General features: G+C 41.2%; 3 protein-coding genes and 1 long non-coding RNA gene across 4 annotated transcripts; 2 read left to right on the forward strand and 2 right to left on the reverse strand.

The window, feature by feature from the left end:
- The first annotated feature begins 14,103 nt into the window (after positions 1-14,103).
- On the forward strand, positions 14,104-15,744 carry LOC129757373 (uncharacterized). Its single transcript, XR_008739676.1, has 3 exons — positions 14,104-14,449; positions 14,516-14,800; positions 14,866-15,744. It is a non-coding gene; the product is annotated as an uncharacterized LOC129757373 (long non-coding RNA).
- Positions 15,745-16,075: 331 nt separating this feature from the next.
- On the reverse strand, positions 16,076-18,001 carry LOC129755496 (N-sulphoglucosamine sulphohydrolase). The gene is made up of 2 exons (XM_055752019.1): positions 17,734-18,001; positions 16,076-17,669 (listed from the first exon to the last, which is right to left on the reverse strand). Exons 1-2 carry the CDS (start codon positions 17,825-17,827, stop codon positions 16,198-16,200), a joined length of 1,566 nt encoding a protein of 521 aa, XP_055607994.1. The 5' UTR covers positions 17,828-18,001; the 3' UTR covers positions 16,076-16,197.
- A 108-nt stretch (positions 18,002-18,109) lies between these two features.
- On the forward strand, positions 18,110-20,786 carry LOC129755495 (exocyst complex component 8). Its single transcript, XM_055752018.1, has 6 exons — positions 18,110-18,297; positions 18,367-18,522; positions 18,591-18,790; positions 18,852-18,988; positions 19,051-20,353; positions 20,456-20,786. Exons 1-6 carry the CDS (start codon positions 18,243-18,245, stop codon positions 20,630-20,632), a joined length of 2,028 nt encoding a protein of 675 aa, XP_055607993.1. The 5' UTR covers positions 18,110-18,242; the 3' UTR covers positions 20,633-20,786.
- On the reverse strand, positions 20,650-22,436 carry LOC129755497 (uncharacterized). Its single transcript, XM_055752020.1, has 2 exons — positions 22,311-22,436; positions 20,650-22,237 (listed from the first exon to the last, which is right to left on the reverse strand). The coding sequence occupies exons 1-2, from the start codon at positions 22,335-22,337 to the stop codon at positions 20,783-20,785; spliced, it is 1,482 nt and encodes a 493-aa protein (XP_055607995.1). The 5' UTR covers positions 22,338-22,436; the 3' UTR covers positions 20,650-20,782.
- Positions 22,437-22,922: the final 486 nt, after the last annotated feature.

Below are 22,922 nucleotides of genomic sequence, written 5' to 3' on the forward strand. Positions count from 1 at the left end.
TTTGATAAAGTTTTTTTTAACTGCTTTCATAATATAGCATCTTTTGTTTTATCCCATAAAATTATAAAAAAAACATAGATTTTTATAAAACTTCAGCTTTGTCGTATGAAAGTTTTCAGATTGTAGCATTTTCAGTGAATATTATAGCACAACAGAAATTTGGCCTAAAACATACATAAATTGGGGCGTTAAGCCCGCACGGTTTGAGGTTCGGCAATTCAGACAACAGTTATAATAAAAGCGTTTTCTCTAAAACTGAAGGAGATTTTAACATCAAAATTACTTCAATGTATAGAAAACAGATGCCTGCTCATGTGTATGTATTTTGATATCTGATAGCCACTTAATGTTTAGAGTAAAAGGATCACAAATCTTTGAATTTTTCACGCGATTATCATTTCTTAGTGCTTATCAATTTCAGTTAAAAAAGGTAAATTTTTGTTTCAAAATGTGATTAGTTACTAAATTCTTATTTAACACGTTCGTTGCCACGTCACCCATATTCGGCAGACGGGTGTATTTTCTGGGGGGGGGCCCGTCACATCAAAAAGCAGGTGACGCTCTCTTACTTGAGTTAACCGCTCAGCTTCGCCCCACGTTTCAATTATGGGAGTTCTCCCTCTTTGCTTTCTCTCTCTGAAAATTTCTTTGGGCCCGGCTAGCAAAACTACAAAATGAGCGTGGCGACGAACGTGTTAAGAAACTGATAATTGACTTTAGTAAATAAAATGATGGATTCAAACATTGATCATGTGTTGAGGCTTTTGCTTTTGCTCAGAATCCTATGGATTAAATTCTACAATTTTAGTATCTATGAGTTACCTAAAGTGTTGTGTTTAAATTTGTAGAATATTGTTTCACAGTTAAGTGTTTAGCATTTGAGTTATGCTTATAAGGGTAGCACACTTGCGCCAAACGAAAAACGAGATATCTCGTATTAGGTCCGTAATGTGTTAAGAATACTTGAGATCATGGGAAAGTAATAGGTGCCTTAATCTGAGTCGATTTCGAGTCATTTTTGAATTTCTCAGGCACTGTGGTCTAAAAAGTTTATGCATTGTGTCTCAAAGATACACCTGTTTTTCATCTGCGAGTATGTAATAGTTAGTACGCACGGCTCAACTATCAATTAAATTTTTTGTTTGGGTTGTAATTTTTGCAAAACATACCACAACAGGGAAGCCATTCGAAATTCTCACAAATATACAGTGCTTAAATCTGATTGATAGTCCATGCTAAACCAGCGACTCGCAGGTCAACTCTCATACGAATAAAAATTGTTATGACGGACCAGAAAAAGTGATAAAACGTGTTAACTCTGCAGATATAAAATTCCACAGTTGTCTAGCTAGGGTGATTGTTGCATTCACCTGGGTGGTAAAACAAATTTTACCAAGCATTGACATCGGTAATCTAAAAAATTTATTTTAAGGCTTTGAGGAAACTGTCGGTCTGGATCGTCACCTTTAAATTGGAATTCAATCAAGAAGGTTTCCACCCTAGCTCCCGTTGAGGTCACCCAATTCAACTCAAGCCGGCCCTCAATTAAATACCTAATTTTTTTCAGTTATTTTGAAGAAGCCTATTTTTCCTCAGAGCTTTAAATTGCATCGTCAAAAGACTTTAACGATACAATTTAGAACAACTATTTGTTAGGATATTTAATGATCGTAACAATATTGCTTTGACACAATTTTTTCGTTTATCAAGACAAATACCATCAGTTGGATACTATTATCGTGGCCTTTTTTCTTTTTAAAAAAATAGCTGCCCTGGAGGAGTTTGGATGGAAAATCTTGCACAACCATTGCGTGTATAAAGATTTCGCTTCACGGAACGGGGCCCATTTAAATGTGAATCGAATTTCAATTGCATTTAAATTTCCTGCTCCCGATCGTATCATTCGATTGCTGCTGCTGTTGCCGCCATGCCATGCGTGAAGTTTTATTTGAACGAACGCGGAACTCGAGCCGCAGATATTTGGTCTTATTTTAGATGCCTACCAATAATTGCATCACCGCAACCAGCCGATAGGCATAAAAAAAATGAAAACAATGGCCATACAAAATTCGGCTCATTTCGATCCAATAGGCGCTGATTAGCGTGTTAGTAAAATGTTTCTCGAATGGAAAGAGGATGTTAGATTATTTTTTTGCCATCAAACTATTTTCGAATTCGTAGAAAAAAAAAACAAAATTTATGAGCTCTGTTAAATGTTGAATTCCAGTCGTCATTCGCTGTTGGAAAAGGAATGAACGATCAATGAACTTTACCTCAAGAGATCGATGAAATATTGAGAGGCATCGCACGCCGTCCGTAATGGAAAAGAGATTTTTGCCGATGAACTCAACTAGCTCAACACTCCGTGCAGCTGAAATAATGGAACCATAACGACTCCTCCGGTAGTAAAACGGTTTCAAGTTTCGCTTTCGCTTTTACTGTATCGTGATCGGAAAGCAAATCAGGATGTATTCAATAAGCCGTTATTTGAATGACTTCAATGGGACAGTATATTTAACTTAAAGCGTTCATGTAACAAACAACTACAGAAAAGGGGTTTGAACTTTGGAACCTCTATTGATCGATTTCATTAAATTTTCAACTTTCTGACACATTTTTATTAAAACTGACTTTTAATCAAAATCAAGGTTAGAAAGCTATCACAATGAATAATAATTTGTGTAAGCTATTTCAAAACAAATGAAATTTACAAACTCCAATTGAAGGCAACATTGAAAATCTATAATAACAATTTGTGTGAGCTTCTATTTTTCGAATAAATCATTTTACAAAACTGTTAAAATCAATGAAAAAAATGAAACCATTACTACATGCTACGAAAAGGCTATCGAACCAGAAACAAAGTTCAGGCCGCAATATTAATATAGTTTAAAAAAAAACTCTCTCTTCACTTTCTAAAAATTTCTTTCTTTCTCACATACAACCAAAGTTAAATCGAAAACCGCACGGCTCACCGTCACGTCGACGCTGTTCGTTGATTCGCCGTCGTACAAATAGCTGTGTACCTACGACGTTCGGCTCTAAAAATGTAGACTTACGAAAACATAAACCGCGAAAAGGCACACTGGTTTGGATGGCTGCCTTCTCGTTTCGCTCTTGCTCGATTCCACCACAAAAGTGGTATTGATCGTAAGTAAACTTAGGTACAAGCAACGAAGCAGCGATCGCGATATTACGATCATCACGACTTCTCAGAGCGTGTACCGAGTAGAGTATCTCGGCTTATAATGATAGGCTAGTTATTTGCTAAGCTCTCGGGTGGGATGGAAGCATGGAAGTATTTATTAGCTCCGTCGTAAATGGGAGCTCGCTCCTTTGCTGATTGGAGCACATTGATTTCTCCCCACCCAACTCCACTTAAATAGAGCTGATAGAAATAATTCGTTGCTCCCATCCCATCAACCACGTGCGTTCAACTCTCACTCTCAAAGTTCATCCGATTTGGGTTTGTGTTGCTCTTCGCTACTCGAATGCCACGCTGTCTTGTGTAAACGAAACTTTTGTTCCTGTTAGGTATTCATTTAAAACAGCTTAAGTTTCACTGAAAATATACAGTGAAGCGAAAAAAATCATCTATTTAACGTTTGTACATCTGAAAAAATCAACTTAATTAAAGAACAGCATTTTCCATGTTGATTCCACTGGTATTCTCATCTGAAGAGAATTTTATTCACTTAAGTTTAAAGCGTACTGGAACCAAATACCGGTTTAGAGCACACAGTTTTAGCTCCTCCAAACTGTAGCATCCTTCGACGCATTACCAATATTCAATATATTTTTAATTTTTCATGTTTGACCAAATTAAGCCCATATCAGGAGTAAGTGCTGAACAACGATAAATCGCTGTTTAGTACAATGGTCAAAAAAGGAAACTTCTTTGAAAATCGTGTCTTGACCTATGAAATGGAAAACGGGTTACGATCTTCTGCCCTAACAACGGGTGTTGCACAGGGTTCCATCAGGTTATGGGCCCAGATACATCTGGAAAATTGGAAAATGAGTTAGTATATTTGACTTGCGGTTAGTAAGTTCTGCAGCAGCCAGCGCAGAGGGACAAACTAAGCCAGAGACGAGCCAGAAGACCACCGGAGAGAGCCAGCCAGCAGCCAAAGGACCGCCAGCGCAGGTCGGTAGGTCCACCTCGGAGCAATTGGTTGGAGTTGGAGCTGATAGCCGAGAGGGTTACTTTCGTCCTTTCGTTGTGCACTGCGGTCAGCATACAGGAGCTGATCCTAGCACAGACGACCACGAGCGCAGAGGATCGCCAGCACAAAGGAGATACTCCAGATCAGCCAGAAGGTGCCACTGGAGTTAGAGGCCGGGGAATCCGGTTACTCTCGATGCCGACACGAGCCGCGCTGCGGTTAGCAGCATGGTCTCATTTCCGACTGCCGGGAGTAGGACTCTCGGGATCTGCAACCGGGATTGATCAGGTACTAATGCTCCAGATGGAGGATTAGCCCGTATCGGAGATTGGAAAAAGAAAAGATTGGAGGGTTACTCTTGTGATGTGGAGCCACGCAACGATCAGTACGCGTGAGCTCATACAAGCCCACAGTACAATTTGTCTGTGGCTTTGGAGGAGATGTTTTGGGCGACGATTAGTTGCCAGATACTTCAGCACTGCATTGGATAAAGATGGGTCGCATGCAGCTGAACCTTGCCCTTCGGTTTTACGGAGCGCTCAAAGCGTTGAAGCAACGGAGCGAAAAGCCATGAAACTGCAAGTCGAGGGGATTATTCTCGTGCTTTGTAGCTGCGCTGCGGTTAGCATGCGCAAGCTTGTATACGATGTTTGGAAGCTGTTCCGGGTGCTGCGGAGAAGGTGGTTAAGGCGACGGTTAGTTGCCAACGATTTCAATCATTCCTTGATTTCCGAGGCATTACGGGCGAGTGATCCTTCACGTAGTACTGCTAATTCTTGAAGCCATCGAGTGATGCTGTAAGCTACAAGAAGTTGATTTTCTGGGTTACCAAAAAGCAACATGCAAGAAATTCTGATGCACGAGCGAGTGTATGCCGCTGTTAAACCTTTGATCTCGGAATATCAACATGGATTCGTCAAGAGTTACTAATTTGATATGCTACGTAAGTTCACTGAATAAAAGTCTGGGGAAAGGTTGTCAGGTTGATTCAGTTTATATTGACTTTGCCAAAGCTTTCGACCGTGTGCCGCACAAAATATTGGTTGCAAAGCTGAATCGACTAGGTTTCCCGGCTTGGGCACTCGAGTGGATTGCGTCATATCTAACCGACCGTCAGGCTTTCACCAGGATACGAAACACGAATGTTTGCCACACCGTCTGGAGTTCCTCAAGGGAGCCATCTCGGACCCTTGTTGTTTATAATCTTCGTGAATGACCTGTGCTCAACATTTCAGTCCGATACACTCCTCTACGCCGATGATCTGAAGATTTTCCGAAAGATCCATAACACTAATGACTGTCTGGCCGTGCAAGCTGACATCGCTAGACTAGATGAGTGGTGCCGCTTAAACGGAATGTTAGCAAACGTAAAAAAGTGTAAGATTATAAACTTTTCTCGTGCTAGAAGAGCGATTCATTTTGAATATCAACTAACCGGGGTTAGGCTGGAGAATGTGCAGTCTATTCTCGACCTAGGAGTGAAGATCGATAACAGGCTCTCATTTGCAGAACATGTCGCGCTTACTTCTGCAAAAGGATTTGCTGCTCTCGGATTCCTACGTCGGTACACCAAAGATTTTGATGACGTTTATGCATTGAAAGCCATATACTGTGCTTCAGTACGTAGCATACTGGAGTACGCCGTCCAGGTGTGGGCTCCAGCTCAAAGCACACAATGCCACCGTCTTGAACGAGTTCAACGATGTTTCCCAAGATACGCTCTACGGCGTCTTCCCTGGAATGACCCGATCCAACTCCCACCGTACGAGGAAAGGTGTGCTCTGATATGCCTAACCTCATTCGAAAAGCGACGCGTCGAACTGCAGCAAGGTTTTATATTCGACACATTGACCAACCGTATTGACTGTGCTTACATTCTACAACGCGTTAACATTTATGTACCAACGAGAACACTTCGACAACATCAGTTTCTTTCAATTCCTCACCACCGTCTGTCTATGGCCAAAACCACCCTATTGACAAGTGTTGTGAACTGTTTAATTTAGTGTATCATTTGTTTAATTTTAACATGTGCAAACGTCGTTTTAAAATAGGCTTTAGAAGAATTTCCTAGTTTTTAAGTCATCAGTCTGTACGGTAAATAAACCAAAGACGCTTTAAAAAAAATCTGTTCGGTCGCGTGCTGAAGCTATCAGCCACCGGAATCCACGAATCATCGATTTCGGCGCCAGTCGGCGTATGGCGCGAGACGAGAGCGACTACGAGAGTAGCGATGACGATGATAATGAAAATTCCGTCAATCTCGAACCGGCCCAAAGACGCAGTCAGCGAACAAGAGAAGCTACTCAACGCTACGCCGCTAGCGTAGCCGCTGATGATGAGGAAGAGCAACTTTGAATCGTCAGCAAGCTGAAGAGCCAAGGGGACTGCTTTTTCCGGAAGAACACCATCGACAAGGAAATGGCAGACATGAAAAAGAACGAGACTCCGACTGGACGAAGTAAGGTTATCACAGGCAGCCGTTCAACGATTTGATCGGTTGTTTGCAGTTTTCGAGGCCGAACATCAATGCTGCGGTTAGCATACAAAGCAACTATCAAGCAGCCCTGGAAAAGAGAGAGATTCGGAAAGAGGTTAGGGAGGGAAACCCATTCTGTTTATGGCAGCTAAACGGTAGCAGTTTATGGCAGCTGTTTATGGTAGCTAAACGACGGTGATGTTATCACCGAACAGCCGTTCAACGATTTGATCAGTTGTTTGCAGTCATCTTGGAGATCGAACATCAGTGCTGCGGGTAGCGCATTTAGGAAAAACCAGGCCAGTCCAGCTGTTAGGCATTGGCATGGCCTGAAGCGTATTCTGCGATATCTTCGACGTACGACCGATATGGCGTCGGTATACTGCAGAATAATGTTTGAGAAGGACTTCTTCAAAGGGCGGTCTTCTCGAATTCGTTAAATACGTTATCGATTCCATGAGAAAGGCTTTCATATTGAGGCTGTTATACCGATTTCAGCTAATTTTTTGACCGCATGGACATACCACTTTTAATCCTCAAATTTAAAAAAGTAGCTTTCATCCTAATCTTCTCTCCTGGTTATCAATAATTTCATTTTTCTGTTCTGAGACGACAAAGAGAGTTACCGGTAGTTTCAAGCGAAACCCTAACCTCTCTCTCCGAGATGCCGCAAATAAGCTGGGTGTATCGTCTACAACCGTGCATCGAGCCAAAAAACGAGCCGGACTATCGACTTACAAGAAGGTAGTGACTCCCAATCGCGATGATAAACAAAATACGACGGCCAAAGCGCGATCCCGGAGGCTGTACACGACGATGCTGACGAAGTTTGACTGCGTGGTAATGGACGACGAAACCTACGTCAAAGCCGATTACAAGCAGCTTCCGGGACAGGAGTTTTATACGGCAAAAGGAAGGGGAAAGGTAGCAGATATTTTCGAGCACATGAAACTGTCAAAGTTCGCGAATAAATATCTGGTTTGGCAAGCCATCTGTACCTGTGGCATGAAAAGCAGCATTTTCATAGCTTCCGGGACTGTCAACCAAGAAATTTACGTGAAAGAGTGTTTATATAAACGTCTACTGCCTTTCCTGAAGAAACACGGTTGTTCCGTACTGTTTTGGCCGGATTTAGTATCTTGCCATTACGGTAAAAAGGCCATGGAGTGGTACGCCGCCAACAACGTGAAGGTGGTTCCCAAGGACAAGAAACCTCCCAACACGCCAGAGCTCCGCCCAATTCAGAAATACTGGACTATTGTCAAGCGGAACCTAAAGAAGACCAAAAAAACTGCTGAGGACGAGCAGCAGTTCAAGGCAAACTGGCTTTCTGTGGCGAAGAAGGTGGACAAGGTAGCTGTTAAAAATCTGGCAGGGGTTAAGCGTAAGGCCCGGCAATTCGGATTTGGAAAAGCGGAAGCCTGAAAGTTTTTCCTGAATTTCATATGGAAGAGTGGGGAATCGTGGGCCACTATTTTTCGTTGTTCCATAACTTCTTTATTATAAAAGATAAAATGAAAATAAAAAATGGCATGGTTTTCTACATTTTCAAGGTATCATAAGGTATTTTTTTAAATTTTCAATAAGTTATTTTCCCCAAATTCTTACTGTTTAAAAAAAGCAATATTTTTTTGGATTTTGAAAAATGGTGGGGAATCGTGGGCCACTAAATCCAAATCGACCAAATAACATGCAAAGCTTATGAGTTGACCCAAAACTGTGATTTCATAATTCATTTCGTTATTTTAAAGCAATTTCAGATTATGAAATAAAAAATAGAGCTGTGTATGATCGAATAGATTCCAAAACCTGGCTTGCGAACGTTTTAGCAAAATTTCTTATATAGGATGGACAAAATATTTTCCATAACTCTTCATTTGGCATAAGAAAACTTTACAGATAGAAAACATGTATTTTAAGTGAATGTGAATAAAAACATAAAAATATAGGTGGTTCAAGATGTGTGGCCCACGATTTCCCACAAGCTATGATTTGCAAATTGGTTGCGTTTGTGTGACTTAATGATGTTTTATCATAAACTCCTTTTCAACTTGAAAGATCATGAAAAAACTGAGATCATAAGCGTATGAGCATATTTTAGTTATGAACTTTAGTTTCTCCATAGATGCAATTTTTTAAGCTTAATGAATAAAAGAAGCTCATGATGCGTATTTAAGTCAACAACATATAGAAATATATGGTTAAGCAAAGCGACGACGATGACAGTTGGTTTGAGATTTTTATCTCAACACACATTTGAGATATTAAAAGTGGCCCACGTTTCCCCATGCCCCACGATACTCTCCCCTACTAATTAAACTTGAAAAAGAAATTTAATTTAATTTTTTAAATAAACGATTTCACCGATTTACTCGCGTTTTTCCTTGACCAAATTTTGAACGTATCACCCTTTAGGAAGAGTGTTGTCTTTAAATATCGTTTTGCTAGATCTGACCTCCCGGAGAATTTCCGAAGTTCAGTAAAAAAAATTACCGATTTCGACAATTTGCGATCAATAACACCAAAGCAGAATAGCCAGCGGGGGACAATTTTATTCAGCGTTTTGCTCGAGATGGACGGATGGATTGACAGCAAGCGTCACGTCACGGGCTGCCCGATTCGTCAATTTTCGTTATTGTTTGATCAGCGTCAGTCAAACGACGATCGCGCACGTTGATTATTTCCACCTTTCTCTTTCCCCTTTCACTGTGGCATTTTATTTTCGAATAAAATATAACCCGTGTAGGTAGAATGGGAGGACAAGGGGCAAGAAATAGCAGCAGCGAGGCGTACAACGAAATTCGTCATCGGCCAGGTGCGTTATTCGGGATGCATGCATAACAAATAGATGGTCGAACGGAATTGCGGAGAAAGGGAATAGAGATCAAAAATAACTTCTAGCCTTCAATGTGAAGCGGACTCTTTTATAATTTGTTTGTTTGGTACATTAAATTTAAGAGCTTGCTAGGTATAACACGATTTCCAAATATTTTATACTCTGTTGTTTATTTTAAATTTTCATTTATTTTTTTTTTGTAAAAGAGAACGCCATATTTCATCCGATCGTCTCACTTACCTCAAATTGTTTCCTCTCGCAGAGATACCCTGTGGTACCGTATTCCGTATTGTAGTCAGCAGTATTGCGTTGTTTGCCAAACTATTTCCGCCGCTGCTGTTATGATAACGGCACCGATTTACGCTTTTCTCACTGGCAGACCCAAATAGATTCTTTGTAGTATATATTCCCAATCGGGAATGCTTTTTTTTTAGTTAAAATAAAACTGCCATTCACATTCGAAAAGACACAACACCGAGGCAAAAAATATACACTCAACTCGCATTTCAGATCCAGGTCAAAATTCTGATGTGACTATAATACGGCTTACCCAGCCAACACGGTTTAAGAATTCACCATTTACGGGTAGCACAGGACGCGGCGATTGTCGGACCGGATACACAACATTTCATTCGAACGATTAACACGCAAATTTGGACAAAATTATTAACCGAAAAAGCAGAATGCCATTACAAAACTGCGAAACGCTATTATTATTACATTTCAAAATTACAATCCGCGAACCAGAGGGCACTCACGGCAAAACGTTTGACAGCTTTTCATTTTTCCGTTCACGCTCATTTTTATCTAACCATTTATGGTTACAAAATAACCATTTTATGGTTTTTGCTCCAAAACTATCAATATGGTTATTTTTTAAGATTTTTTCTTCGCGAAATTTTAACCATTTTGGTAGTTTTCGTGTATTAACCACAAAACGGTTGAAAAACTTGTCTTCGCCATTTTGGAGTTAACGCGTAGAGCAAACCGAGCGCGAACGAATAAAATGTTTAAAAGTAAATCTGTTCCTGTGATCCGGATGGAGCTGGGGCTGGTCGGTCGGCGTCTCTGCTGGAATATCACTGTCTCAGGAAACTTCCGGTACATTCAGTGCTAGAAGCAGAAAACTTGGACTGGTAATTTTTCTTGTATTCGGTTTTCAATATTTCATGTTTATAACTATTGGATTTTTTTTCCAGCCTGTCAATATTTTTTTGCCAAGTTTTGGTAAATTTTGTTTAAATCCGCCGGTGAAAATCAATCGAAAATGAGAAAAAAAAGCCACTCCGAAAAGCTCTGGTCGGAAGAAATCAGCATCATGGCACAGCGAATGGTCCACATCATTCGGGAAGCGAACAAAACTACCTGGAAGCCGCTGCCCTAGAATCGATTACTAACCCGTGGTGCATACCAAACACGGCAGCATTTATCAAAGGTTTTTTGAAGCCAAAGTTATAGAACTTATTGTAAGTATTCTACCTAATTTGTCTCTGAAGTGCTTAACGTAGCCTTGCAGTTACAATTAATTATTAGTTATACAAGAATTTATTTTACAGCTTCCGGTCGGTGCGTATAATGTCCCAGCACTACACTCGCTTTCTCAAGCTGCTGGAACGTTGGCCGGAGAATCAGAGTAAAATCGGGCGGGATCTGGGACAGTTTCTGCGGGATCAGCTGGTCGGAGTGCTGGGTAGTGTAAACATTATTGCCGTGAACGACGAAAATCTCAGCATCGAGCGTTGGAGAATCTGGTTAACGACGTGCACCTGAAGGCACAAGGAAGTTGAAGCGCTGCGGCGAGTTTCGGTTTCGTGTGTATTTTTTTATCTGTTCGTTTGTAAGTTAAAAATTACCTCGAACTGGCTATCAAAAGAAGAGCCCTCGAAAAGTCGTGAGAAAATTAGGCCTCGAATTCCGAATTTTAAGTGACCCTTGGACAAGTTGCAAAAAAAAACGAAAACGAAATCGGTCTGGCTGGAAACATCCGTGTTGTAGAGTGGCTAATCTTGCGGTTCTCTCTGGGGGTATTTTTGTTTCGACATATTGTAGTAGTCAGGCTTAGTCGGAATACATCCCAAGTGATTCGAAAGCCATTGGCATGTTCAAGGTTTGTTGACTACGGAAAGACGAAAATCGTGGGTATTCTTTCCCCTGAAGATCAAAGAGGGTTTACCTTAAATTAAAGGTAACTTGCCGATTATTTTGTGTCCGGAAGAAAGTGAAGAATTATCATAGCTGGCTGAACCGTGAAACGATTGATCGAACCAACATTTGAAATTTAGCTGTTTCAAGGTAAGTTCGCATTTTACGTTTCCCGTTGAATCCAATGTCCATGAATATACAATGTCCTAGGTTCGTTTACCTGCCTTGTTTATTGATGGCAGCATTTATGCGAAAATCCATTCGGGGGAAGCGTATCCTCATTGTTTCCGATTGCGGTTCATCATCGTCAGTCAAGCAAACATCATTCGGGAAGCGAACAAAACTGCCTGGAAGCCGCTGCCCTAGAATCGGTTACTAAAGTTTTTTGAAGCCAAAGTTATAGAACTTATTGTAAGTATTCTACCTAATTTGTCTCTGAAGTGTTTAACGTAGCCTTGCAGTTACAATTAACTATTAGTTATACAAGAATTTATTTTACAGCTTCCGGTCGGTGCGTATAATGTCCCAGTACTACAATCACTTTCTCAAGCTTCTGGATCGTTGGCCGGTGGATCAGAGTAAAATCGGGCGGGATCTGGGACAGGTTCTGCGGGATCAGCTGGCCGGAGTGCTGGGTAATGTCAACATTATTGCCGTGAACGACGAAAATCTATCGCGACAGCATCGAGCGTTGGAGAATCTGGTTAACGACGTGCACCTGAAGGTACACCCGAGGACGCTTCAATCGCTTGACACCGGGCTGTCCGGGGAGCAGTGCCGGGACGTGCTTTCATCGGAGTTTATGGAATACTTGAACAAGCAATGAGGAAGGTATTAGCCGGCGGTGTTCAAAGAGTAGTATTAGTTTTACGCAGAAACTTTGCCACGAATGTTGGCCATGTTCCGGTTATGGCCAGAGAGACGGTCACGTTTTTGAAACTTCAGAACGGAGAGCTATTTGTTGATATGACTTTTGGCGCGGGAGGTCACACCAAAGAAATTTGAAAAACTGCTCCGGAAGCCAAAATTATTGCATTGGATCGAGATCCAATTGCTCATATTAGGATTGCAACTGATTTGGCTTCCTGTTATCCGAAACAAATCATACCTGTACTTGGGAGGTTTTCCGAGCTTCCCGCAAAATTGCGAGAATTAAAGATTCAACAAAATTGCATTGAAGGATTCATATTCGATTTCGGTTGTTCCTCGATGCAGTTTGATGAAGGACTGCGTGGTTCTTCAATTAGCAGAAACGGTCCCCTGGATATGCGAATGGATAAGGATCGATGCCAGGACAGTCCAACGGCCGCTGAAGTCTTGGCCAAAATTGACGAAACCGATTTGAGCCGGATATTGAAAATTTACGGGGAAGAAAAACAGTACAGGAAAATTGCCATAATCGAGGCTCGTCACTCAATGCGTAAAATCGAAACCAGCTGGCCGACATCGTTCAGTCCTGCTTCGGAACGGGAATGCACCGATTGGACAAATTTAAAAGACCAAGCCATCCGGCCATGAAAACTTTCCAGGCGCTGCGAATCTTTGTCAACAACGAACTGAACGAAATCAACTACGGGATGCTGCTGGCCCAGCGATATCTGAAGCTTAGTGGCAAACTGGTGACCATAACGTTCCACTCGCTCGAGGACACTATCGTGAAGCGGCACGTCATGGGTAACGTGTTGAACGATATGGCCAATCGGTTGCCGCTGCGCTACTCCAGCCACACCGTTTATCACGAACGGCAGGCGATGGACAGTATAACGAAACCGTGCTCCGGATGGCAGCAACTGACCAAACATGTGGTGCTTCCGGGTGACGAGGAGGTCGAACGAAATCCCCGGAGTCGGTCGGCCAAACTGAGAGCGGCGGTAAGGGTGAGTTAAATTTCGTGTTCCTGGTCAGGTGTGCTAAGAAATTGCCAATAAATTCGTATTAGAACGCTGGATGATGATTTATCTTTCGATCCGAAATCCCAATTCTAGTATTTTTAAGAAAAAAATTACCTGTTTTCCTTCCATTCTGCGATATGGTTCAAAATTAACCGTTTTTCAACTTCTCCGCAATAATTTCTTGCGGTTAAAAAGTAACCATATTTCCACTTCTCAAGAGAAGTCAAAAAATGACTTCTATGGAAGAAACCAAAAAATAACTTAACGCGGAAAGGTGTGAAAATGGTTACTTTTTAACGATAATTGGTTAAATAATTTCTTCCGATGAAACGAGTGACCAGACTGAGAAATCAAAGGGGCTTAAGAACACCGAGCAAAGAATTCGTTTAAAATATTCTTTAAAATTCAGGTAAAGGTTATAAAATATTCAACTTAAATTTAAAAAATCACATTTATAACAAATCTTTCTCATCTCAAAAGTTTTTAAACATATGCAAAGTTGGCTTTAGAATAATCATAAATAAGAGGAATGAATGAATAACTGGATCTGCATACACGCTCGTTTTTTTATAACCATTTTCGAGTTTTTTTGAACCATTTAATGGTTTTTTACTAAAAACGTCAAAAATTGTTATTTTTTAACCAGAATGAATTGTTACATTTCAAGCATATTCAAAGTTTAAATGGAAACCCCAAAAAAATGGTTAAAATTTCAATGATTCTCAAAAAATTTTATTCCACCATTTTTTTTATTCGGCCTGTGCTACGCTGTTCTGCGGCTGTTAATTTGTTGTTTATAACGCGCATTGATCGGGGAAATTGCTGAGAAAATCAGATAAGCTGCAGCAGAAAAATGTACCGAAAAACCCAACCAGTTGTAACAGGCAGTAGCCGGACATGGGACTCAAGTTTGAAAAGAAAAGCTGGAGAAAAGGTTAGTATTCATGGGCAGGAAGTTCTAACAATTAGAAAGCTGGATTATATTTTTTTTTCTTTCCAGGTGAAAACATTAATTTATGAGATTCCATCTTCCGGAATAAGTGGAACGATCTGGAGGAAGATCCGGACAATAGTAGATAGAAATCTAATTTTAGTATTATTCACAATCCCGGTTTGACTGCAGTAGCACCCAAGATGCTTTTTAGAATGAAACAAAGCCGAGCAAGTAACAGTCCTTCAAGGGAACCGGAATGGAAATTTTTCCGGCCGGCTTTTTATTATGTTCCGAGGCGCCGGGTTCAAGCTTAAACATCAAGATAGGATCATCAGCCCTAGTGGAACAAATGTGAGTATCAACATGAAGAGAGTTAATTCCAGATCCAGATAACACGAGCTTCAAATCTGTTTCAGGATGTGTAATGTACCGTACCATCGATAGCAGCTAAAAAAAAAACAAATCAACGTAAATGGATTATTTAATAAGGGGTCGATATGCTCCTCCGCTGGAGCTTAGGATTGTTTGATCCACAGCTTAATGAAGAAAAATGTGGTCTAAACGATGGCGTTCTCAAGAAAACATCAAAAAATTTCGTCAATAACCAGTAGGCTAACACCCACTAAAAACCGAACAGCTATCCTATCGGATATGCACAAATCTTTATTTGTCTGGATCTGGCCTGGATATTCTCGTAGAACAAATTGAAGTCAGCTTTAATAAGTAATGGACGTTTCTGTTGAAAGTTAAGTGGCTTTTTGCAGCTCATTTGAAACTAGCCAACTTGGAGCACGTATCAAGCGTATTTTTTTTCAAAAGCACTTCGTCCTTGCATAAGATTAATTTGATTGAATTAATGTCAGAAGATAGGACTATATCCGTTGTCTCCCACAGCGGTTCCAGTTTTAAACAAGTAGTAAGATTTCCCTACCTGTAGAGCCAGAGGAATACATAATAGCTCAATCAAATTTGTAAACTATCAATGAAAAATGAAAAAAGTTTTTGTCAAGAATGTACAGTTATAGTTATTGTTATTCTAGATTAACTTATTGAAATAAAAAAATGGAATTTAATGATTATAATACATTTCAAAACATCACATTTATTCCGTAAATCTTCCTAATAATTCTCAAAAGAAAGAATTTCATTCCCTTTTCCCATAAAACGGTTGTTTTTCAACCATTACTCATATATGCAAAACGTTTGAAAAATAACCATAATCCAAGTTCTCTTCAAAATCTCATTTTATGAGTTTTTGCTGAAAACTCATAAAACGACTTAACCCACTAAACCTCGATTATGGTTATTTTTCAAGCATTAATGGTTCAACATGGCCCAGCGTGTAGTCTTATTGAAATAGGAACAACTAAAATATCGGTGAAATAATAACGATTTGCTGAAAGTTATAGATCAATCAAAGATTCAGTTACAAGTCAATTGAAATATTAAAAAACTACAGACATGAATGCCATGTGAATGGTTAAGTGTCTTAAATAAAAATAATAATATTTAAAAAACTAAAATAATGATTATTTTAAGTAAGTAAAGCGCCTTTGCTAAAATAAACTAATTCGTTTCAGAATAATTGATCGTTTTCGGAAAAGATTAGATTTTTCAATATGGGAATTAAAATCATGAAAAAAATGATATTCTTTATTTGCTATATAACTTCTATTTTCAGTACCCCAAATGCTTATTACTATAATCTCTAAGATATTATTGAAAAGATTGCGAATGTTCAAACTGAACTACTGCCTCAATGCCAAACAGGTTGCGTTATTGAGGTATTCGCCCTTATCTAGCAGAACTCCACCGGGCAGGCAGCGGAAGGGGTCATCCGTAAGGGCTTGCCAATCCCACAGGCGCTTCTGCAGCTGTTCGAATGTTTGCTTGGACGAGCTCTTCCCGGCCAGATTCCTACTCTCCGTTGGGTCCAGCTTAAGATCGAAAAGTTCCCACTCGGGGCGGTTGTAGTATTGGTGTAGAGATTTGTACCACCGCTGATCCTGGTTGGTGATTGAACGATTCAGCATGTCCTGGAAGGTCCAGGAAACGGCAAAGTCTTGATCGATCGGGAAGGGTAGCTGATAGGCGAGGTTGTGAATGAGTTTGTAGCGTCTGGTTCGGATGGCTCTCATCGGATAGGTCATTGTTACTTCATGGTATGATTGAGAGGCAAATACAGCTTGATCTGGGTCAGTTGGAGGTTCGGCGTATAGCAGAGGTAGGAGCGATTTACCGGTGAGCTGTGGAGTAGGAGGTTTTTGGTCGATAGAATTTGATTCGCCTTGAGAAAGGTCTTCTTTTACTGGATAGGATACGTTGAACCAATCTAAGAAAGTAGGCAGAAGATCCAGGTGACTGGTCATGGAGTAGGTCACTTGATTCTTTCTGCTTTTCGGATCCGGTGAGCGAATAAACATTGGCTCAGCCATTCCAGGATCGTACAAATTAGTCCTGGCTGCTGGAAGTGGTGGCCCATTATCTGAAGTGTATACCACTAGAGTGTCTTCTGCAAATCCTGCGTTCTTAAGTTCGTCCAGAACCAATCCAACGCCCTGATCCAAACGTGAGATCGTTGTATACTGAGCAGCTACATCTCGCCTGGCCCATTCTGTGTCCGGGATGTAGTACGGCAAGATGAGTTCATCCCAAACGTAATAAATGGGGTGCCAATCGGGAATTAAACCCATTCCTTCTTCTCCTGATCCCCACCGTTCACAGAACGGACCGAATTGAGGAGTTATATGACCACATCGATGTGGATCATGGAAAGACACCATCAAAAAGAATGGTTGATCTTTTTGTTTATTCTCGTTCAAAAATTCCCTTACAAAGAGCTTAATGTTCGTAATGTTTCTTCCAACCTGGTTGATCGGGTGGTTTTCTTCAGTCTGTTCATAATCGAACTTGAAAACTTCGCTAGGGCCAACGTGCTTTTTACCGATAAGCCCGGTTCGAATTCCAGCATTTCCGAGAACACTGGAAAGGCCCTTGATGTTAGATAGGGCATTGAAGTTGTGAATGCCGTTGTGCAATCCGTACATTCCGTTCTGGTGTTCAGGCATACCGGTTAGAATCGAAGCCCTCGAAGGGGAACAGCTGCTGACCGATGCATAGGCGTTGTTGAATATCAAACTTTCCTTGGCCAGGGCATCCAGCGATGGGGTTTGAACTATCTTATTGCGATATGCGCCAATCTCGAAACCACCATCATCAGCTGGAAAAATTTAAGGTTTCTTTAATATTTGTCCGGTGGACATTTAAAACAGCTTGGTAGTTACCCAGTAGCAGCAAAACATTCCGATGGGCGGCTTCGGCCGATCCTTGTAGCCACAAAACACCGACCACGAAGATCACCAGTATCACCTTCGACATCTCGCTGTTGATTGATGACTCACTATTTGAACGCGTTACTGTATTACTACAGTCCTTCGGTGAACTGGACCGTTTTAATGGTTTTTATACTTTCACTTTTTTGTGAACATCTTTTTGTATCCTGTTTCGCTGCTGCTGGGAAAAAATTGTGTACATCCCGCGGGCCATGTTTTGAATCAATGAGTGCCTTCTAAACAAAAGGCCTTTTTGGTGCTCATGGACTTGCAGCGCCAGAAGCTCACAGCGGTGACTAGCGGAGATGGTAGCTCAAAATTTGAAGAAACCGATGTGCAATTTTTTTCAGTGGTTAAAAACACGAATGACGTCACTGATTATTTTGTATGCGATCATAAAAAGTTTTAGCAGAGTTTAATTTGTGATTTTTTCGTAAAAGCGAAATAAACAACGCGAAAATATGCCGGAATCTGCTCTGGCTGTATTCGAGAGGGAGAACTTCAATGCAGAAAAGTGTAAGTTCCCAAAGATATTCAATTTATATACATTGGTTGATCATAACATTGTTTCTAAATGAAATCCAGATGTTAAGGAACTGGTCCAGGATTGCGTCGGTGGACCGGAGCTGCAGCAAACCAAGGCTAAAATTCAAGCGCACAGCGACACGGTTTCGTCAACGCTGAAGAAACATGTGTACGAAAATTATATGCAGTTCATCGAAACGGCTAAGGAAATTTCACGTAAGCTGCTGAATGATTTTTTGCGTATCTCTCAAATGATACCGTTACTTTTAACACTTCCTCAACAGATTTGGAATCGGAAATGTACCAACTGTCGCACATACTGATCGAGCAGCGCAATTTGCTGTCGACCTTGCGCGACGAATCGATGCTGGACGATCAGAAGTACATCATCCAGGAGGATCAGAGCTTGGATCCGAACGTGAACGAGGAACAACAGAACAAGAAGGCGATCCAGCTCATCAAGGAATCGCTAATTGGATACAAGGTATTGGAATTGAGAGGTTCCAGTCATATTGGGAATTGTTCTAAAATTTTTACTATTTTAGGGTAATCTAGATGATAAAGTATTTATCCACGAGGGAGGACTCATCGAGCTGGACACCAACGACTACCGTCCAATATGCCGAATCCATCTGTTTCTGTTCAATGAAATTCTCGTTCTGGCGAAGGTTAAACATGACAAGTTAGTTTCGGTTTCAAAGTACTTTTAACAATAAAAAGTCTAACTTCCATTTCCGTTTTCAGAAAATTGGAATTCCTCACTGAGTACGACACCAAAAAGCTGGCTGTTATCAACATCAAAGATTTGGATGGGGTAAATAAGAACGCCATCAACGTGATCACCACTGATGGAGCTCGGATATTCCAGTGTGTCAATGCTGCATCCAAGCTTGAGTGGATTAACAAATTCGAGGTTGCCATTAAATTCAACCAGTTAAAACACAAGAAAGGTCCAGCGCCACAACCTCCTACCACTCTAAAACTTGACCAACAGAAATCAATCGAAAGCAATGATCTACTGTTGAGTCCCACTGCTTCGGAGATTGCGGCTGTCGTGGAAATCCTGGCCCCAGATTGGTTGTCCTCTGCTCCGGAGGAAATTCAAGCTGAAATAGCGCAACGCCACTTTGAGGATAGTTTAGCTTTGGTGCAAAAGTGTGAGGAATACCTGGTTAAGGATAGTTCATTCCATGCAGCATCGGAGATAACAGATAAGATAAAAAATTTAAAAGGAACACTTTCATCAGTGCTCATGCAAGAATTGTCCAGCTCTCAAAGTCGCAGCCTGCAGGCGGCTTTGCGTTCCAGTCGAAGACCTCTAAAGTTGCTGGTCGAGATGGGAAAAGCTCGGGAAGCTTGTGGCATATTGCTAAAGGTTTGCAGCAGCGCTATCCGGGGATCGCAGCGCCAAGCTCGGCGAAACAATCTGGCCGTCTCGGAGTTGTTCTTCTGTGATGTGGCCCAAGTCGCCAGTGAATTCCTCCGAGCGTTCAGCAGTAAAGCTTCATGCACTTCGGCCCTCATCGTGTGGTGTAATATGGAGCTGCAGTATTTCGCATCGCAACTCATCAAGCACTATCTGACCAAAGATTCGCAGCTGGAATCGATCGCCAAGGTTGTGGAAGGCGTTCGTGAACCTTGCTTTAAACTGACGGAAATCGGATTAGATCTGTCCTATCACATGGAAGGTTTACTGCGGACGACGCTGGAACAACTTCTGGAGGAAGCCAAATTTCGTTTAGTGGATTCCATCGGACGCACGGAAGATGTCTGGCAACCGTACAATCTGCAGACAAAGTCCGGTTTGCGGAATGTTCTGAAAGAGTTCGATTCGCTTGGTTTGGATCTGAAGCCCCTGGTGACCGGGGACACTTGGATCAATTTGACTCAGACGACGGTGAATTTCTGTCGTCACTTTTTGACCACAACTGACAGCTGTGCCTATTTGGCGAAGTATGACTCGCTCAAGTTGGATGCCGAGCTATTGTTGAAGGATCTGTTTGTGGCCCAGCATGCTATCAAGCCACATGCAAGCGTAAGCGTTGATGTAAGTTCATGAATATCGAACAGCGTATCACAGGCCACAAGACTCGATGTGACCTATTTAAATGCTTAATCTAACCATACTCCTATCCTTCTATAATTCTAGCTCAACTTCGTCTCCAAAAATAAAGCCTACATGGTCGATGTGCTGCTGCCGAATGCCGTCGAACGATTTGAGAAGATTTCCGGCCAACGACCGGACCTGCTGGCTGAAGTGCCAACGCTTCTACGAGGACCCCCGAAACCGAAACCTCGCAGTGTCTACAAAACGGATGTCATCTAGAGACCTACGCAAACGCTTAACACGTGTTACAACTAAAACAAATATTTAATCCATAAACGTTAAGGTTTAACCCGCTTTAAACAAACGCATCGGTTCTAAAAAGCCAACCTGTATTAATGGCATTATAAAAGCTAGGCCTTAGTGAAAAACCTAATCATCGCCGAAGGTAATTTTCTTTCCCCGAAACTCCTGAATACCTTTCTCCTTCTGTTTTGCAAGCCAGGATGGGTGCAGGTCCGATGGCACTTCCGCCGGACTACTTATGTGCTGTTTCACGTTCGAGGAGCTCGACTCCCCACCACCGATGGAGTCGAACACAATTTTCTTCCCCTTGAAGGGCTGCAAACCCTTCTGCTTCTGTTTGGCCGCCCACGAAGGGTGTAAATCTTCCAACCGTGAGTCGGTATCGTTAATGCTTTTACTTTTCACTTTGAATGGTTCCACAGTAGCAGATTGCTTGGGAAAACAGGCTGCGTCCGATTCGTTGGATTCGAAGTTTATTTTCTTCCCGGCGAAAGGTTGAATGCTTCTTTGCTTTTGCTTTGCCGCCCACGAAGGATGAATGTCTTCCGGATGGGGATCAGTTTTAACTCGTTTGCTAGACTGCGACTTACTGCCATCATCTCCAAATACCTTTCGGTTTCCTTCGAATGGCTTCAAACCTTTCTGTTGTTGCTTTGCTTTCCAAGATGGATGCATATCTGTATCCGAAGTTTTTTTAGTTGACGTTCTAGTGTCATTCCCGGAGATGTTTTTCCTTTTGTTCGATCGCTTCCAATCGTATTCTTCTTCAACTTTTTCCTGTTCTGAATTTTTGTCCAAAGCTGGTGCCGTTGCGACATAACTCTGACCAGAGGAAGTGACGAAAAAACTGTCCTGAATTTGAATGATTTTTTCTTCATCATGTTCATCTTCAGGAGAATTGGCAGCCAATTTCTTTTTCTGCTTTTTAGAAGCCTCTTGATTCTTTAATTTTTTATTAGGTTTGTTTTTTGCAGGCGTTACTTTTACAAATTTCCCAGCTCCATTCTCCGATTCGTTATCCGAAGCTTCTGAAATATTTTCCTCGATTTCCATTGATTCCTCGTCTTCCTTAGGCTTTCCTGGTTCGTCTCCTTCACAGAATCCCTGATCGTCCGATTCCTGGTCAACCTTTTTCGATTTGGCTTTTACACTTTCCTTTCCCTTCCCCTTGTTAGATCGTCCCTTCTTCTTTTTCGATTTTTTCTTGGCTTGATCGCCAGAGGAATTCTTCAGGTACTTATCCAATACCTCCATCTTACTAGATAATCCAAACCTTCGGATCAGAGCTCGAACCTCGGGCTGTAACTTTTTGTGTTCGAAGAATCTGGACAGAGCTCGATCTTCCAACGAGCTGTTACCTGTCGAACTCTTCTTAGCGTTAAACCGGATAATTGCTTTAGCCAGTTGCGAGGCCGGCTGGGTACGGATATGCGGAATTAACGGTTCTAGGGAGGCCAACTTACGCGCCGCACGGGGATTGCTACCATCCTTTACTTTGGCGCTCCAGAATCGAACGTCCCGTACCAGTTTGTGGATGATGTTTTCCCGAGCGATTTTCACGTGGTTCCGGAAAATGTGTAACTGAATGATCATAATGATGTGAAGATAAAGAAAAGGTAGGAAACTAAATACTTCTTATAACTGTATAACATACCTCTCTATTGAGTTTATCCGCGTCCATGTTCGCCTACAATAAACCCAACTATTTTTATAATAAAAATCTGATAAATTTTAGCATGAGATGTTTCGATACCTTTTTTATTTTTATTTTGATTGAAACATGAAATTCACTGTGAATGTACGGATCTTAAAAAAGAGTGCATTTTTAAAGAATTTATAGGAACTCATTAATAGGTAGGGAGCAGCACTCAGAGAATAAATCGGTAGTAAATTTTATATAGGGCGAATGCGCCGAATGTAAAGAAATGGAGGTATCAGCTGAGCGATAAAGTACGTTCGAAGCTCTACATTTTGAGTGTACAACGTTAACTGAAGAATATTTGGTTTTCGAGAAATATAGAAAACAAAACAAAATTTTTGCTGGGAGCTTATGGAGTTGTCAAACTTTGAACGCGTTTTTTCTCGAAAACGACGATGTTGGCGCATTCGTTGTATTCAAAATTCGATACCGAAATGTGATGGTATTTTACAATAATTGTAAAAAAAAAATATTTTTTATAAATTGAACAAAAATTATAAAACAAGCGGCAACACTAGGAGACTGGTTCGTCTTCATCTTCCATTGTATGCGGGACACATTAAATAT

This window comes from Uranotaenia lowii, chromosome 3 (assembly GCF_029784155.1).
Source record: "Uranotaenia lowii strain MFRU-FL chromosome 3, ASM2978415v1, whole genome shotgun sequence".
Lineage (NCBI taxonomy): Eukaryota > Metazoa > Arthropoda > Insecta > Diptera > Culicidae > Uranotaenia > Uranotaenia lowii.